We start from the raw sequence: 20,522 nt of genomic DNA on the forward strand, positions 1-20,522 counted from the left end.
GTTTTTTATTGAAAGAATCAGAAGAATTTTAATCAGTTATCTCAGGAAAATTTCCTTATTTTTTTATACAAAGAATTTATTACCAGTTTCATCATCCTGTCAACTTCAGCTTGGGAAAAAAAACTTCAGCTTTTTCTCTTTTTTCTTATTTGGGATACATTCAATCCATCTAATTGAATAGCTTCTTATCTCTGGGCAACATTGTCAGCTATCCAAGGAACCTTCTCTACTTTGACCCTTGATCATACTTTATTGTAACATCCACATCAACTTGATCGTCAGATACAGACAACATGCACAAGAACTTTGGAAGTGAAAGGGAGGAAGGAGAAGCTAAATGGAATAGAAGGTTCCAGGGAAGGAAATTTTTTTAAGTATTTGAATATGTCTGTAGACATATAAATTAGAAACCAATGGAAGTGTTGAAATTAGAGATGTATGATAGAGGAAACAACTATTGCAAGTCCATGAAAGAAACAAGAGGGGTGGGATACAAAGGTACATACAAAATTAACTTTAGTGTGATATAAAGATCACCTCTTCTGTGACCAGAGTAAAGGAGAAAAGAATAGGTGATCATGGTGAGAATTGCAGGAGAAATGATTATATCAGATCCTCAATCTCATAGAAGCACAAAAAGATGTTATCTATTATAAGGAAGAAGGAATGTTTGGGGTCTTGAACAGAGAGACAGGAAGGTTTGGAATGTAGACTAAGAGTAAATAAGATACAGCATTAATTAAGTTCTGAGCATATGGAAAAGTATTGCAGTTAGTCAAAACAGGTGGTTGTAAAAGGAAACAGAGAGAGAGCAGTAGTTAGATACGCTGGAAGAAATAAAGGAAAGGTTTTGTTAAGGACTTGGAAAAAGGAAAAATTGAAGATGGATGAAGGAGAATGACTTCTAAGCATTCTTACTTCAACCATTCATCCAATTTCTGGATATTCTCACTACCCTGTTTGTCCTCTTTTAGATGGATGCAAGCCCTCTGCTAAATGACCCACTTAGAAAGTAAAGCACCAAACTAAAGATGACATTCCAGAGATGCTCTTACCAGAACAACAAGCAACAGTACTATTAATGCAGTTTAAGATTTTATTAGCTTTTTTAATTGCATTGTTAATTTAAGTTTGTGCCCATATCTTTTTCATACGTTTATGAGTGAACTATATTTGCCTTGCAACAACCATAATTCTTCTGAGCCTTAAGGTCAACTATGATATTGTAATACCTCTAGCTCTAAGTCACTGGTGGCAAACTTACCAGTTTAAAACTCCTAAGTGTGATGCTAATCAGATTAAAATGTAATTGAGAAATATCTAAATAAAAATACAACATAAAATAGATGTGAACTTCTGGTTTCCTAAGTCAATATTTGGCCCCCAGAGACTCATTTCTATTTGAATTTGACACCATTGTTCTAAGTGTCCTCTGCATTGATGGTCAGAAGGCTGTTTCTTGGTAGAGTAAAAAGAATGCTAGATTTGAAGTCAATGTACCTGGATTCAAATTCTTGTATTTCCGTGTGACCTTAAGCAAGTGACTTAACCTCTTTGGGTCTCAGGTGCTTTATCTATAAAATGAGAGAGGTTAAACTACATGGCTTATGATGTTTCTTTTAGTTCTAAATATATGATCTATGTATGGCAGATGTGTTAAGTCTTGAGGCAGACAACCAGTGGTCAGAACTAATTCCTTCCCATGAATTCTTTCAGTCTAGAGTTTTCCTAAGATTGGCTGTTTGAGAACTCTGCATTTTATACTTAGGCTCTAAACCTTGGGTGGCTCATGAGTTCTACTATCCTCTTTACTTCCATTCTACTTTGGGAAATATAGTAGACAGCATGCCTATCAAATTCTCCAGTTTATGAAGTTCATGTATCATAATCACTTTATCATTTGTCCTTAAAGCTTTGTCACTTCAGTCCCTTGGTCCCTCTCCCCTTCATCAGAAGGATTTTCTGGCATGTGACCCATATTTATGAACCATGCATTCTTCTGCTCTCCCTGGTGTTACAGGAACCACAGCTATGAGTAATGCCACTGATACCCTCTAGTGGCGGCAGTGAAATCTTTGCACTAACAACTCTCCTAAAAAATTACTCAGATTAATCATTGGTTTTGTTCCTCACCATTCACCACCTCTAGTAAAGGACCAGACTGCGAGCTCCCTAAAAAGCCAACTCCTAGAATCTGAGGGAGATAAATAGTTTTAGGCTGAGATGTGGATGATGATTGTGGATTTTCCATACCATCATAATATTGTCATCTTTTTCTTTTTTTCTGATAAAGTTTATCTTCACATATCAAAAAAAATTTCTTAGTTCTTTTTCCCTCTCTCAATCTACCTTATATCATATTTGTTTATGTGCAAATTGTATCCTTCCTTATTAGACTTAAATTGTAGATTACATTGGAAAAAGCACTAGTGCTGGAGTTAGACAAACTAAAGTCAAATTCAACCTCTAATACTTATATTACCTGTTTAACCTAAGGTCATTACTTACCTTCCCTGGAACTTAGTTTCTTCATCTATAAAATGAGAACAGATGGACTAGTTGGCTTGTGAGATTCTTTCTAGCTTTAAATCTATGATCCCACAACTAAATCATTTTTATTGTACAAAGTGGGTACTTAATACATGTCTGCTGTTGAACTGAAATGAATTTACTAAGATGATGGGTAAAGAAATACATCAGAATATGAATCCCTGGTGGGCTCATTTATTCAAGTTTGAAAAATCAGTAAAGTGAATCTTAAGGATCCCAGCATAAATTTTAAAGTCACAGTAATAAAATCAAGCAAAAATATAGAGTTGAAAGAGATCTCAGAGGTCACCTAATCCATTGCCCTCATTTTACAGCAATTGTAAAATGAATTCAGGGAGGTTAAGTGTCTTTCTTGAGATCAAACAGATAATAATTAGCAGAGTCAGGATTAAAATTCAAACCCACTGATTTCCTCTCACTCTAAATCCAGTGCTCTTACTATTATTCTGCACAGGCTCCAGATTGGTATAGAGATGGTGAGGATATATAGGAAAACCACTCGGAGATGTCATTCAGACAGATGTCTTTCAAACAGGGTCAAGAGATTGATCCAAAGCCCAGAGGATAAGTGGGTATGCCTGACTTAGAGCAATAGGGCACTAAAGATGAAGGTTTTAGAGGGGGAAAGCTCTAAACACATTTGCAAACAACAGAGACCATGGTGCTGAGTCAGAATACCTGAAAGAATGAGCCTTGATGGATGGAATGGATAGAATGTATCTAGTCAGGTTTATAAGAACCAGCTTGGAAGACTTGGTTGGTCTTCTGAGATAGATATTTTGATTTGCTCAATAAGTAAGAGGGCAACAACAATAAAAAACAATAACACCACCAACAATATATTTAATAAAAATAATAGCTGGCATTTATGTAAATGCTTTAAGCTTTGCAAAGTGATTTACAAAGTTTTCTTATTTCTCCTTGCAACAACCCTAGTAGCTAAGTGCTATTATTATCAATCTTTGTTTTACAAATGAGAAAAAAAAGCAGAAAACAGTTACGTCACTTGCTGAGGATCACTTGTGGAGGATCACTCGGTTAGTAAATGTCTGAGGCCAGAACTGAATTCAAGTAAGCCTGACTCCAGGTCCAGCTTTCTGTTTATTGTACCACCTAGATGTCTGTACATTTAGTTTTTACACAATGGCTCCTCTCTATCCCTCTTTACATAATTTTGTAGGAATGTGGACCTCTCCAGGTAGTAGTGAGCAGGTGATGATTCTCCTGATATGTCCCTGGAAGTTTTGATTGGGTCCCTCTTACTTTCATAGCACTAGTTATCCTGGTTCATGTACAAAAATATGTATAACAGCTTTTTTCCTGGTTGTCAAAAATTGGAAATTAAATAGGAGTTCTCCTATTGGGGAATGGCTAAATACATGTTGATATATAAATATAATGGAATATTACAATGTCATAAAAATTGTGGACAATTATAAAAGAAAAGTGGAATAACTTATGAATTGATGCATATCAGTCAACAGAATATGGAAAATAATCTGTACAATGACAATATTATAGAAAAAAAAGATAAGTCAAGTCCAAATGAATAAAAATGAAACATACCCTCTTGGCAAGGACACACTGATTTTTTTGCTACTTGCTACTTGAAAAGTAAATTAACCCAATTTTTAAAATCCTAAAGAATTTTCAACAACCCGTTCAAATGTCAGATCTGCTATGAAGTATAACTTGATTCTTCTCATCAGCAAAGAATGTTCTTTCATAAGACCTTATATAACACATGCTTTTTTTAACTGTACTGAAAGTCACTTTTAAACTAAGAATCCCCCTATAAATGTGTAATAGTAATGGAACTTAAAGATCCCCTGTATTGGTTTGGTTGAGTGTTAAAACCCAGAGCTTGTGAATCCCACTTGTGGGATGGACTTGTTGATGTGAAAAGAGAGGGATGAACTGGGAGGAGCTGGTGATGTGAATTTAGAGAGGCACCAGCAGAGAGAGAGGCAGAAGAATTTTTTGGAAGCAGCATCGAGGAGGCAGAGAAATGGAGAGGATTGCTGAGGGCCAGTTTGAACTGCCCAGGACTTTTGAGAGCTGCCACCCAGAGCTACCAAGGACCCATAACATGGCTGTTATGCTGGTACTTTGTCTGTTTTGATGGTGCTTTGTCAGATTCTTCCACTGATGAAGGACAGTCCTGTCGTTGCAGAGGTCCTGGAACCTTGCTATTCGTTCAGGGTCCTGAGACTGTTCTGCAGAGAGAGTGAATTGCGCCCACTGGTGAAGGATAGTGCTGTGGTTGCAGAGGTTCTGGAAACTTGCTGTTGGTTCAGAAGCCCTGAAGAAGGATTTTCTTGTTGTATGTTTACAGAAATCCTGGAAGAGGGTTTTGCTAATGTTTTCAGGGATCCTAGGACTGTTCTGCACACAGAGAATGAATTAATGAGGACACTGGCAATGTATCTTGTGGCCTTGCTAAGCTTTGTCTCCCCAGGAACAAAGATTGCTGAGAACTTGCCTTAGGTCAAAATGAAGAAAAGACCTCTCTTTGGGTATTAAATGCTGTGCTTAAGCTTGTTGTAACTCTGGGGTAGATGGCCTATTCAGTTGTGATCCAAGGGTGGGAAACTTTTGATTTTTTTGTGCTCTGGGACTGACCAAATAAATATACTTTGTTTATGATTGGAAACTAATCTCCATTTAAGAAGAGAGGCTTTGTGATTGACTAAATGAATGTACTGACTAGGGGTGGAGTAGTACTTAGAAGAGGGACTTTGTGATTGACTAAATGAATGTAATGTCCAGGGGTGGAGTACTACTTGGAAATTATTGAATTACACTTGGTGAATGCTGTATTTTGAATTATGCTATATTTTGATTTTCTCTTTTCTTAATTTGTCATTGAATAAAATGGAGAGCAGCTATGTTGGTATTTTGAACCTTGGGAAATTGCCTTTGCTTGGCATTATCTTATAATCTAATGCCATGCAAAGGAGCTTTCCAGAAAAACTGCTATTTTGAACAGCTTTTTTTTAGGCTCTGATTACTCAGTATAATGATCACTCTATTCCATAACAAAAGTAAAACATCCATGGAAAATCAAGGTATAGCATAATTCAAAATACAGCATTCACCATATTTCAACTTATCACAGAAAATCACAATATAATATTCACAACATAGTCTCAAAGTAAAATAGTCACTCTTAAGTTAATTCAATCAGTCACAAAATAGTCACTGTTAAGTTAATTCTATCAGTCACTTATCAGTAATATCAAAGTACACAAGTTGAAGTCTTCCACTCTTGGGGCAAAATTTTGATTAACTCAATCAGTCACTAATCAATAACAATAGTCACAGTACTCAAAATATAATCAGTCACTTATTCAGTAAAGTCTTACTAAGTATCATACACAAAATCCTCCACCCCTTAGGTCACTAGTAAACTATAATTCCATAATTACTCAGTACCCAAGGAGAAGTCTTTTCTTCATCTTGACTTGGGGGGGCCTGTTCTCAGATTCCCTGGATCCCCTTCCATGGCCCCAAACTCTACCTAGATTTAACAGACTGTCACCTGGGTTCAATGGAAGACAGCTCCCAGTTTCTTGACCAGCTCTCTGGAGAGGCTCTGCTCCACATTGGTGTTCACAGGGTCTGGTCCATGTCAGTTCCTTCATCATTTCTGCTCCAAGGAATTCAAGGCTCAACCAACCCACAAACAAAGTCTCAGCATCCTGGTCATGCTTCAGTCACCTGGGCTCCTGGCCCCTGGTCTCCTGGGTCTGGACTCTGGGCTCCTGGGATCCTGTTCAGAAGGAGCTCCACCACTACCACAAGTTCTCAGGACTCAGTTCTTCATTCTTCTGTTGCTGTTCTGCCACCAGATCTCAGTCTCAAGGAAATTCTGATTGTGCCTCTCTGGGGCTTTTCTTAAATACACAGTATTACCTACTTCACTTCTTTCACCCAACTTCCTGTTATGTCAGTAACAAGGGGCAAGAGTTCATACCTTCTGTTCCCCCAATCAGAGGCTTCATCGGTTACTAAGTGTTAAGTACCTGCTATTTTTCCAACACAAAAGGGATCTTCAAGGTCAAAATTACATTACCATTACAAAATGTTATTACTGCTTTGTATAATAATTATTTATATAAATAAAATACTCCCCATACACACTCACTAAATTGCCATGAGGCCATGTGTTATTTAAATCTTTTTGTCTCTATTATGTTTAGCACAAAGTAGTTACTTAATAAACACTTGTTGGGTTGCATTTATTAAGTTATTATCCTCATTAGATTTAATCAAACAACTAGACCTTAAAACAAAAGGGAAAATAATATTTTCAAATACAGCAAAGAGCATTTTAATTATGGTATGTACAACCCCTGAAAAGAACAAAAGGTATGAATTGAACAATATATTTGGTGTCAAAAGTATTAACAGAAGCAAAACATAATGACCTGCCAACTATGGAGAGGCATTAGCCATTATAGGATGCATTTGCTGAAAGGATTTTGAGAGAGTAAAGTTTATTTATAAATAAAGCTTCTTTATATGTATCAGTTTTGTTAAAAATTACTAATTAATAAAAGACTTTTAAAGTCCTGTCACCAAAATTTTAAAGACCTTGGAGCTGAGGATGTGTTTCTTTTTCTTTACAGGAGATAGGGTTTGTGGAGAGTAGCTAGGAAGCTTAACATTGATGTTAGGTCTAAATAAATCATGTTAGAATCAAAAGGGCCATAAACTTTTAAAGCTAGAAGGGAATTTAGAACTTTTTAATCAAGACCAATCTCCTAATTTAAAGAGATGCAGACAAAGAATCATTTTTAAAATTAGATACATAGGCCTGAGATGAAATTATTTGAAATTAAGGTTCATTTGTTTTTCCTGGCTTACTAGATTTATTCTTTATGTCTTAAGTAGCATAAATTCTGCAGAAATTTTTGAAAAATTCTGGGAGTTTCTGAACACTTCTAGACATAGTATACATTTATAAATATAATTCCAATTCTAACTTCTCATTAACTTCTGTAAATTCAATGAGCAAACACCAGGTCACTGGATAATAGGACTGAGAACTGGAAAAGACTTTTCCAAAAACTATATATCCCAACTCCCCCATTTTACAAATAACCTGAATAACTACAAATAAGTAGTCCAAAGGTATGGACTGATTTGCCAGTGTCATGCATAGAATAAGTAATAGAACCTAGGATATCTAGTGGATGATATTTCCTCTGATAATTTCTGGGTCAAATTTCAGCTTCCCTATGGCCCTTTTACTTCCTACCAATTGTCTAAACATGGTGGAGTTGCAGTTCAGGTGACTTTGATGAAGTAAGAATAGAAGCTGAAACTGAATTAAAATGAGTTTTCCCTATATTAATGCAAAATGGTATTCCTTAAATTCTTAATCCTATAAATGAGTTCTATATAAATGACTCTCATTCTTTTGAAAGCTACTTACTGAGATTAGTTTCTTTTACATATTTATATCAAGTAATCATCAACAATAAATTATTGAAAGTAATACAAATTATTTAAATTATATTAATTATTTAAAATAGTTATTAAAAGCTGTTTTAATTATATTTAAATTTTTATTATAAGTTTAATAAAAATCAATAAATTTGAATATTTAAACATACAAAGAAAAACTGAAAAAGTAAGTTTTATTTAAAACTTGGTTTTCTCCTAGTAATTACTATGTACAGTTTGGGTTGCTTTTTCATTATTGTTGTTTATAAAATTCAAATTTGACAAAGTACTGTCAACAGTGTCCTACTATCCTACTCCTTACCCATTTGTAAACTTCCTTATGCTTTATTTTTATGATTCATAAAATGATTCATAAAGCTCTTTCCTTCCTTTTATTAGTACAATCCTCACTATTCCTCCTTTCATCCCTAATTCATCCCCCCCCAAAAAAAAGAAAAAGAAAAGAAAGGCTCTCCCTTATACCAAACACTTATAGTCATGTAAAACATCCATAACTGGCTGTCTCTGAAAAGTATGCCTCGTTCTGTATCCTAAATCTTTGTGTAAATAGGTGGGAAGAATTCATTATGTTGATTAAAGTTCTTAAATTTTACAGTTATTCATCTTAATAATCTTGTAGCCATAGATCAAATTATTCTCCTGGTTCTGCACACTCCACACTATACTGGGTCATTTAAGTCCCCTCAACTTTCTTTGAATCTGTTATCATCTCTTTTTTTCCCCACCTCTTCCCTAAGTGATGGGTAGTCACTTTGTTTCAAGTTCTTTGCTACAAAAGAAATTACTGCTATAAATGTTTTTGTACATATGGATATTTTCTTTTGATTTTATTGATGCCTTTACTGTACAAGCCTAGTAATGGTATCGTTGGGTTAAAGTGTGACCAGAATTTAGTGACTTTCAGATATATTTCTAAATTGCTTTCCAGAATAACTGAACCACTTTAGAGATTAACCAACAATGTATTATTGTACTTATTCTTATAATTCTTTCAAGGATTATAATATTTTATTCTTTTGCTCATCCTTTGGTGGATATGAGGTAGAACTTCAGAATGGTTTTTAAATTTATATTTCTTTTATTATTACTATTTTTTCATATGGTTATTGATGATTGGTTTTTCTTAGTTTGAGAACTACCTGATTATATCCTTTTACTCTCTATGTTAACAAACTTAGATCAATTCTATGTACTTTTTGAATTTGAGAATTTTATCAAATTTGGAACTGAAAAAACATTAAGTGCCTACTATCTAGATGGTTCAGTGAATAGAGCACTGGGCCTGAGGCAGGATGACCTGAGTTCAAATCTAGCTTCAGACACTTATTACCTGGACAAGTAACCTGTTTGCCTTAATCCACTAGGGAAGTAAATGCCATACCATTCCAGTATCTTTGCCAAGAAAACCCCAAATGGGGTCAAGAAGAGTTAGACATGACATAAAACAATTAACAACAACAACATTCCTGTCAGTGCACAGTCAGACCACTGACTTGTCAGATCAACAATCAGAATTAATATTAAGAAAGAAGAATAGCCAAACACAACTGAAAAACATTTCGAACATGATGCTAAATGCTTTACAAATATGATTTCACATTTGACCTTCAGAACAACCCTAAAAAGTAGGTAGTTTTTTTATTGCCATCTTACAATGGAGAAACTGAGGCAGAGAGAGGTGAGGTGACTCAGTAGTGTCCAACAGCTAGAAAGTACCCACTGCTTGATCTGAACTCATCTGCCTGAGTGTGAATCCAGAGCTCTAATCTCCTGAACTGCCTCACTGTCTACATTTGTGAGGGTTTTTGATACTTTCAGTGCCCAGGATATGTGAAGCTCCTCTCTGCTCATGAATTTCCTTGTATGATTTTTTATGAAGTAAGTAGTACAGCAGGCTCATAGATTTAGAGTTGGAAGGGATGGTAAAAGAACATCAAGTCCAACTTTATTACTTGGCCAGTGTCACATGGGCAGCATCACCCAGGTAATAAAGGGTAAGGTTGGGCCCAAACCCAGGGCACTCTCCACAATGTCACTCCTGAGCCAAGTACATCTCTTCAGCTCTCTGAACCCCAATTTTCTCAACCTCCAACCTGGGTGATGCAAGTCAGTTATGGTTGTAGCATTCTCTGAGACTGTCAAAAGAAGGGTCTAAAACTCCATCATGTTGTTGATATAATCTTAGATAGATGCAAATTTTTTAAATATAAAATTCTTAGTCTAAGAAATTTTATTACTGAGACAGAATCTAAAAATATTATTGAAAAGAAAAAAAAGTACCTTATAATTTTACGGAAGAATTTGTAGCTCTTTTAGTTGTAATGAAAAAAAGAAAAACTAGAAGCAATCTATACATTCAATCACTGGACAATAACTTAAATTATGGCATTTTTGTGTAATAAGATGTGACTCTTATGAAAATGAATATAAAGAGTACAAGAAAATATGAAAGACAATAAATGATATAAAGCAGGATCAGCTGACTATAAACAGCATGCAGAGTGACAACAATCACTTCACAGAATAAAAATAAATACAACTTTTATGGAATTCTCCACATAGAAGATTTTAGATCCTCATGAATGCATCACACTAATGTTTCACAAAAATCACATCATCATCATCATTGTCATAATGATAGCTATTATTTACAGAGTGCTTATTATATGCCAGGCACTGTGCTAAGAACTTTATAATTATTATCTTATTCGATCCCTACCCTGATAGAATTTACAATCTAAAGGGGGAAGACAGAAGATAAAAAGGAGCTGAAAAGAGGAGGGGAAGGCTACCTGTTGTAGGGACATAATGAAGTCTGGCAGCAGGACTGGAAAATGATTTGAAGAGGTATAAGTTAGAGAGTTGATGTCATCTGTCAATATGATGAGCTTCTGGAGATCATAAAGGCCAAGAGAGCATAGCCAGGTAGGAAATTAGGCTTCTGAGAAGCCCATGTGGTTTTCTTCTCATTCATTTATTAAGCCTGAACTATATTTTCCAACATACTTTTTATAATCTTCCCTAATGTCACCATTAAAATTAACAATTATGAAAGTATAAGTTGCCTTATTTGGAGGAACTTGTCCAATGGTTCAAAGAATTTAGTCCTTCTTTATCTTCTGCAGTAAATGTTATTGCATACACTTCAGTTATCTTAAAAGGGTTGATTTTGTTTCTAGTAAATACAAAGTCTATTCATAATGCGGAACAATGTTTTTTATGATGGATTTCATGATTTGTAAACTGTAATTACTATAATAACAAGTTTCTACTTAGTGAATGTATTTAGTAAAAAACCTTATAGTTATAAATAGATTCTATCTTAACTGATATGACATATGTAGGATTATACTACATTTCTTATGTTTCAACTTAAAACAATTTAAAATAGGTCTGCATTACATATGTTCAATAGAAACTGATCCTTGGCTACAATTATGGATAGCAATTACTGCTATATCAAACATGGACAAATGACAATATATTTAACATAAAATTGTATAACCTAAAAGCAACGTATAACTAAAAGTTACCAAAGAAAGGATCATTGCTAATTAAATAATGCCCCCACCTCAGTGTCTTCTAGCTCAATGTTAAAGAAAATAAAAAGGGACAGCCAGGTAGCACAGCGAGTAAGAGCACCGGCTCCAGTGTTGAGAAGACCTGGAGATCGAATCCCGGGCTCAGACACTTAGCACCCACCCAGAAACACCTGGCTGTGTAACCTTGAGCAAGTTACTTAACCCCAATTGCTTAGGGGTGGCCAGGTGGCTCAGCGAGTAAGAGCACCGGCTCCAGTGTCGGGATGACCTGGATCAAATCCGGGCTCAGATACTCAGCACCACACCCAGAAATAATAACTGGCCATGTAACCTTGAGCAAGTTATTTAACCCCGATTGCTTAAAAAAAAATAAAACATATACCATACTATGGGTAAATTTAGCATATCATGACAGGTAAAATAGTACCATTCTCTTAGGCAAAGTCACATACCTTGGCTACATTTTTTAAAAATACTGTACAAAAAGACTTAGATACAAAATCATTTTTTCCTCAAAATGTCCAACTGTATATCTGTTTAAAATTAACTGTGGTCTTCCATTTTAGAAAAGTAGAGAATAAGAATTCATCAGATTAGTATCTTAAGAGAAAAATATGGGATGATTTGGAAATGGCTAAAACTTTGAAGGAAGATATAGGAATAGGTGACAAGGTAGTTCTGGCTATAGTAAGAAAATCAAAGAGTTAGCCCCAGAGTTCTCAACTAGGTCTTAAGACAGTTGAAGAAATAAAAATTAAAAGGAATGTCTGGGGCAGTAGGGTGGCACACAGACACTTACTAACTCTGTGCTTCTGGGTAAGTCATTTAACCCCAAATGCCTTTCCCAACCTCCCCCCCCCCAAAGTTCTTCCTTGGGAATATTGTCCTCAAATACTGCAAGGACACTGAGAGAGAAGGTAGCAGGACCAAAGCAGTCAATTTAAGAAATCTGAAATTCAGATAATGATCTTATACCAAGAAGTATAAGGAATTAATATTATATAAGACCAAAAACTATTTCTCAAGAGAATAGTAGCCAATGTATATGAATAAATGTTTCTCAAAAGAACTTCCAACTATCAATACTCATAAGAAACATTATTCCAACCAACTACCTAATCTACAATAAATAAGCATTTTTAAAGTGTTTACTATACGCCAGACACTATGTTAAAGACCCAGGATACAAAGAAAAAGTGAAAATATTCTTTGCTCTCAAGAAGCTTATATTCTAATGGGGGAGATAATATGTAGAAATGAAAGGAGCTTAACCTGCAATTTCAATGGTATAGGAAACTCCTGCATAAGGAAATTTTATCAATGTACAGTTAATAGCCTTAACTGCCTAGAGAACCAAGAAGTAAAGTCACTTGCCCAGGATCACCCAGCTATAGTGCTCCCTTTTTTTCTTCCAAAATTTTATTTTAGACTCAATCAACAGAACACAAATACAGAATAGAGAAAGGAAACAAAAATATATCATAAACTTAAATATTGGAACTTAAATAGAAAGTTAGAAAGAAAAAAAAGCATGTCATGTGCATAACAGAATGTAAGAGAGGATTCAAAATATGTAACAAATTTTCATTTCAAGAAATCCTGTATGATAAACAATACTCATTGTGTTGAGAATTGTCCATTTTTTCTTTGCTTCCATGTGAATTTTCTTTTGTTCTCTGCTGTGCACCTTTTACTTTGTTTTTCCCCCTAACCCCCTAACCACTTCCCCCACCGAAGGCCACAGTAAAGTTTAGATATGTTTCTCTATAGCTATAAGTATATACATACACATATACACATATATACATACATATACTTTCCCAAACCTATTATACTCCTGATCTTTGCTTTTATGTATGTGCATATCTCTTTTTTCCTATCCCTCCTGCCTCCTCTATTTTACTTCTATCCACTACCTTGCCTTCCTATTACTTGCCTAACTCTTTCCAAGGATTCCTCCCCTATCCTTCCATTTCCATAAATCTAACCACCCTTCTATACCCCTATTTTACCTATCCCCTCACCCTTCCATCTAAAGATCCCTCCCTTTTCCTCTCCCCCCTCCCTATGCCCCTATCATTTTATTTCTTCTCAATTTAGAAGACTTTATACTCTTCTAAATATTTATGTATTGTTCCCTCTTAACCCATTCCCGATGAAAGCAGGTTACGAAAACTACCAGCCCTCCTCCCCCATCTAAATTCCTCTGTATTGGTTCTTCCTCTTGCACCTCTATTTGTATAAAATAATTACTATTTTAAGCTGTTCCTAAATGGTTTTACTTTTTAAATTCATATCTCAGATTTACTCCAATCTTTCTTATGAGCTACCCAATTATTGATAAAAATCTTAGACATACCTTTCACATTTTATATATACAAAAAGTAAACAATCCGTCCTTATGGATCCCTTATAATCAGTCTTTGTTATGTATGTGTCTTATATTTCTCTTGGTTCTTGTAGGTCAAATCTTCTATTAAATTCAGGAATTTTTTTTAACAGTCTTGAAAGTTTGAGAGTTTATCAAATGTTCATTCTTTTTTCATTTAGGATAATACTTAACTTTGCAGAGTATGATATTTTTGGCCAGAGGCCCCATTCTTTTTCTCTTTGATATGTTGTATTCCAAGATCTGTGGTCCTTCAATGTCTCTGCTGTTAGGACTTATGTAATTCTAATTGTGATACTATTATATTTAAATAGTTTTAATCTTTAAGCTTTGAATATTTTTTCCTTGAGCTGGGGGTTTTGGAATTTGCTTATCATATTCCTATGATCTTCCTCATAGGATCTCTTTTAAGTGGTGATCGATGGATTTTTTTTTTCTATTTCTACTTTCCCCTCTTGTTCTAATGCTTTAGGACAATTTTTTTAAACTATTTCTTATATTATTGCATCAGGATTCCTTTTTTGATTGTAACTTTCAGTTAGTCCAATTATTTTCATATTTTCTTTTCTTGATCTATTCTCCAAATCTGTTGTTTTTCTAATAAGATGTTTCACTTTCTCGTCTATTTTTCATTACTCATATTTTGTTTAATTATTTCTCGATCTCTTATAATTTCACTGGCTTCACTTTGCCCAATTCTAGTTTTCAAGGTGTCATTTTCTCCCTTAAGATACTGGATCTCCTTTTATAATTGGCTGACTTTTCTTTTATACCCTTCTTGTTTTTCTTGAATTATTCCTTTTTTTAAGTTTTCCTTTCATCTCTGTCATTTGATTTTTAAAGTCTTATTTTTTTTCAGATGTTCTGTGAATTCTTTTTGGGCAGGTGACCATTTTACATTACTCTTTAGAGATTTCTTTACTTCAATATCCTCCTCTGAAAAACCTCAGTCATCTCTATTCCCATAAAAAGTTTGTGTGGTTGGATTCTCTCTCCTTTGCCTATCCATTTTTTGTGGTAATACCTTAATTTTTGTAATCAACTCTTGCCCCTCTAAGTTGTGGGAAATGGTGCCTCTTGTCCCAGATCTTCAGTTCTCCCTTCTAGCCTGGAATCAAAGCCAAACCTCCAACCTCCTGTAAGTGCCTGCAGCCGGGGGCTTTCTACCCCACTGCTTCTGCACTCACCAGGCAGGTGTTGATTCATTCTTGCCCCTGCTGCTCTTTGCCACACAGCTGAGTCTGGTATTCCTCATTGGCAGAGGTTCCCTCAATCTTTGGGGCTCAAATGCCCAATTCCCCTCACTATCACTGGAGTAAAAGTTCAGGTGACTAGGGTCGAGGCAGCCTCTTAAACCAACTAACCCCAGAATGTGCCATTTGGTGTTAAAACAGAACCTAGCCTGGAGGTGTTATCTCTTCACATGGACTAAACGTTGTCCTAGGATTTTCTTCCAATCTTCTCAAATTGCCCCAGGGGGGCCTTAGTTATGCCCCTATTCTTATTTATCTCCACCCACACTTTGTTTGCCCTAAGGTACTATTTAACTCTTTCGTGGGGGAAAATCTTGAGAGCTTGGAATTTTCTGATCTTATTCTGCTGGCTTTCCAGAATCCTCCTAGTGTATTTCTAAGACAGGATCTGAATTAACATTTTCCTGGCTTCAAGACTTAACTCTCTTTTATTCCCAGGTGCTTCATATATAAATAGGTATATACAATTAATAATAAGAGAAATACAAATCAAAAGAACTCCAAAATTTCATCTCACGATCAGAAAATTGGCAAAGATGACAAAGGAGAGGAATAGTCAATGCTGAAGGGGTTGTGGAAAAACAGGTACATGGTTGATGGAGCTATTTGATCCAACTATTCCACAAAGTAATTTCTTATGCAAAGAAAGTAATTAAAATGCCAATGCCTTTGATCTAGAAATCCCAATGCTAGTCATAAGCCCTAAAGAAGTCAATGATAAAAATTATAAACAAATTATTTATATTAGCACTATTTGTAATAACAAAGAACTAGAAACAAAGTAGATGGTAGATGCCCATGGATTTGGGAATGGCTAAACAAACTGTGGTACATGAGTGAAATAGGTGAAATAGTGAAATATGCTAAAAGGAACAATGAATATTAACAATTCAGAAAAGAAGAGAAAGACATATGATGAAAACAAGACACACAATGACTACATTAATGTAAACTGAAAGAACAACAAAATATTTGAAATTGAATACTGTGAAATTATAATGGCTGAGGCAGATCCAAAGTACAGATATGAAAATATTCCTTCCCTCATTCCCTTCTACAGCTTTGCAGAGGTGGGAGTGGGGAGGGGAGACACTTAGGGGAATAGAACTGTACATATTATGTTAGACTTTTTCATTGCATTCGTACTGCTGTACTCCCACCCCCTTTTTTATTATAAGGGAAGACCATTTCTAGGAGAGAGATGGAAGTAAATGCAAGTAACATTAAAAAAGTAAATAGTTTTAAAACAAAATACAAAAAAAAAGATATAGTTAGCCCAGTCTGTTGCCATATATACTCTGGCAATGGCTAGAGTAGCAGGTGAACCACACTGGTCCTTTAAGGAAATAGTCCCTCACTCCCTTTATGTGGCCTAAAGTATAAAAAGGAATATACCTAAATTCTGACTTTTTAAAGGGAAGAAATCCTTATCAAAGTGATTGGTTGGTAAGGAGACAAAATGGAGTACAATTTCATATCTTTTTTATTTAGAAGCTCTGTTCTTTTATCTTTTGTTTTTATTATATTTTGTGATCCATGGGTATTTTCTTGCATTTTAACCCTTGAGCCTGAAACACTGAACTGGCAGAGGTTAGGCCTGGCCCACAATACCTGCAGTATAGAAAAATATGAACTTAGGAAAAAGGGAAAACCTGAGAAATTTTTCATTTTGCACAATTATGTTCTTCACTAAATGGAAATGCTTAAGTCTATTAGATACACATTATGCGCCACATACAGCAATAAAATAGATGATAGGTACAAAGACATTCAAGTTGGTGTTAATAATGACTGACTGGCAATTGGCAAGAGGGCAGCAACCCTATAAATATATTTCTGAAATAATGATATTAAGTCAATGAAAGAAAAACAATGTATAAAAATCTGACCTAGATAAAACTATTTAGAAATTCATCTAAATGTAAAGTTAAGATATAAAAAACACAAAACTGTATTTCAAATACTTTGAAACCTTTAAAAATATTGTGATTTAAGAATCATTTATATTCCATATGTATCTTATTTTGATCAAGAACCATTACTTACATCTGTCTGTTGTAATATTACTCTCTAGTAATTTGTAAAACTTCAGACTTTTAGGAACTGAATTTCTTAAAGAGTTTACAGTTTCCAAGTAGATAGTTTCCCTTAATGACAACTAACAGAGTACTCCTTATTAAAATTCCAAACTATATAATTTTAATAACATAAATGAGAATGACTAAAGTGTTCGCAAAAGTTATGATACTAAGTAACTGCTCACTACATTCTTTTAAACCATATTAAATCAAGAAATGTACCAAACCATTTGCAAAAAGAACACTTCATTTCATAAAATATTTAAAGATGATAATGTTTTAGGTAAAATCATTTTGTAGACCTCAAGATTCATCAGCAATATTAATCAGTCAGGACAGGGAGTCATCAACATTTTGACAGTAAGCACAATTTTCTTCATACCCTTTAACAACAGTCAGAGATAAAGCAGATGTGAAATGGAAACAGAATAAAGTCAGGTGAAAAAAGTAATCATCTCCAATGTAGCAGCTTGTGTGATATTCATCCAATCATTTATCATAGAAGTCATGCTTGAAACATTTTTAAACTTCATGTTTCCAGAAACTCTTTATTTTTATCTTACTCTGGGTTTAAAAAGAGACCATAATACCTGTGGTCTTACATGAAGTTACATTCAGATTTCTAAGAAGCAGAAATTAAATCAACAGAGACTTTGCTGGTACAGGTGTGTTTAAAAAAACAGTACCAGGAGTCTATAATACATGAATAGGATATTTGATATATCTGTTTGTGACTTTTTCCCTATTTCTGTTGAGGACATAGTCTTCCTTCCAGATAGGAAAATAGATAAGCAAGGAGTCATCCACAATTCCTTACTCTCTTCTACCAATCCTATATTCAGTCAATTGCCAGTTCTTGTTCATTCTACCTCTACATTTCTTGCACACCTCTCCTTTTCTCCAACCATACCATAATTCAAGCCCCTATAACCTCTTACCTATACTGCAGAGATAGTCTCTTAACTTATTCTCCTTGCATTTAGCCAGCATTCTTTTGAATCCATATTCACATAGCTACCAAGTTATATTCCTAAAGCAGTATGATCTAAACATCATCACTACTCTTTCCAAGGTCTAGTAGTTCCCTGTTGCCTTAGGATAAAAATGTAAGATCCTGTTTGGAATTTAAAGTCTTTCACAGTCTGGACTATTTTTTTCTGGGTTGATTACATATATTCCCCCTTTACATATGCTATCTTTCAGTCAAATGGATTACTTACTGTTCCTTATATAAAGTATTTCTTTCCCTACCCCTCTGACTTTACATAGGCTGTCCCTCTTTCCGAGAATATTGGCTCTTCCTCACTCCTGCCACTTAAAAACCCTCATTCCCTTCAAAGCTAAGCTCAAATTCATCTCCTGCAAGAGGACTTTCTGAATTCTCCTAGTTATTAGTGCCCCACCAATTACAAGGTATCTATTGTGCAAATGTTTTAATTTATTTATCAACATACACGTCGTTCCCTTCCTCAATGTGATGACATATTCCTGTGGTCAGTGGCTATTCTATATTTGTCTCCATATCCCTGCAGCTTGTCACAGTCCCAGCACAAAGCAGTCACCTAATAAATGCTTGTGGAATTCAATGAATTGCCCATCTTTCAAGAATCAGGTGTCACTTTCTCCATAAAGTATTTCTTGATTTTTCTACCCTAAAATTATCTTTTTCTTTCCCTGAATAGCCATAACACTTTAACTCTCTTATTGTACTTTTTTTTTCCTTTGCACTGGAGTATATCCATTATCCTTACTAGAATATAAGCTTCTTATTGACAAGGACTGTATCTTATTCATCTTTCTATTCCCCAAAGTACCTAGCATAGTGCCGTGTAGAGAGAAGCTCAAGAAATGTTTGAATGAATAAATTTATGAAAAGTTTCAAAGACAGATATTCCATTACCAGCATTAAATATTTATTCAGCATCCACAGAATATGTTGCACAATATTCAACACCTTAGAGTTCATAGTTCAAGTTTAACATGGTCTTTTCTCTAAAAGAGCTTACAATTTTGTGAAACAACTTATAATTTAGCTTTATGAGCATTATGTAAAGAGCTTAGTGCCATAAAATATGATAATTTATAATTTGCTAAAAAAATTCAATAAACTTTGATGCTCAGTGCCACACCTGTTGCCAAATTCTTAGACTAGCTATCTATGAAATTCACAATCTTCTACAAAAATTTAACATTCTCATGGCTAAAATTACTGTAAAGTAAAGAAATAGTTAAATAGCAGCAAAAGGCTAATTATACTGGGCTAATTTCCTTTTGTCTACAAGAAAAGAAAGTTTTCTTTCATTGACAGACTGAGTATAATAATATGTGAATTATAAGATCAAAGAAGCAAACTGTATGTTTTCTAAAATATGAGTTTCCTTCACCAAGTTTTATACTTACTGTATCTAAAAGAGCTGTGTGAAGGGATCAGCATTAAGCCCAAAGGACAGGCAATGCACAGCAAGAAAGAAAGTAACTCCCTCGTGTCTTCTTCAGGTCACTACCAAGGACCATGTTAGCAGATCCACACCAGACCCTTAACAGGCAGCTCTGCTGCTACCAGTAATTAGCTTGGACAGCTCTGGCTCCAAGAGTAGCAGCAAGGCTACACCATAATGAGCTCAGCTGGGATTAGCAGGACAGGGCAGGGAACCAAGAGAGCTGAGGCATTCTGCATTGCGTATGTATCAAGGAGATCAAACAAGGATGGCTGGCTAGGTTATCCCCTCACCACCTCATTCCAAAAATGAAGCACGGCAGTGTGTAAAATACAGGCTAATGAAGAGCGACACCTCCAACAGATGAGAGCCACATTAATTAACACAATCCCTAGATCATGTTATACAGTTTCTGTTAGTAGTAGCAAACGTACAACTTGTCATTGCATTATGAAAAAAGCCAGTTTTTTTTTTCTTTTCTTTTTTCTTGGTAAAAAGAAGATGGTATAATCTTCAAATTACATAAGGACTCTCTCTAGTGGCCTTCGAGCCACATAAAAACCTTCCCAAATGTTTCTCCATGTACATATTGTTGAAAAAAAAAACTCACTTTTCAATCAATAGCTTCTGGTGTTCCCTTTTGAAATATGTCAGCTCATTCCACAGAGCATTAGAATCTTCTTGCTGGAGCTGCTGGGACTCTCCTCTCCTCATTTGTTTGTTTCTGTCAGTCCTATTTCATAATCAAGATGTTTTATTATTTTTCTAAAGTTTAAAATATAGAAAAACTCATACAACTT

General features: G+C 34.9%; 1 protein-coding gene across 1 annotated transcript in view; it reads right to left on the reverse strand.

Annotated features, from left to right (window-relative positions):
- The window catches only part of CNTLN (centlein), a 492,075-nt gene that overhangs the window by 200,345 nt on the left and 271,208 nt on the right, over positions 1-20,522 (reverse strand). Inside the window, exon 13 of the mRNA XM_069090553.1 lies at positions 20,333-20,455. Within this exon, the coding sequence (XP_068946654.1) occupies positions 20,333-20,455 (123 nt within the window). The remainder of the gene's footprint in view (positions 1-20,332; positions 20,456-20,522) is intronic.

The sequence above is a fragment of the Petaurus breviceps genome, unplaced genomic scaffold, assembly GCF_028583685.1.
Source record: "Petaurus breviceps papuanus isolate PSGF00001 unplaced genomic scaffold, PetGlider_PUasm1.0 187, whole genome shotgun sequence".
In the NCBI taxonomy this organism is placed as follows: Eukaryota; Metazoa; Chordata; class Mammalia; order Diprotodontia; family Petauridae; genus Petaurus; species Petaurus breviceps.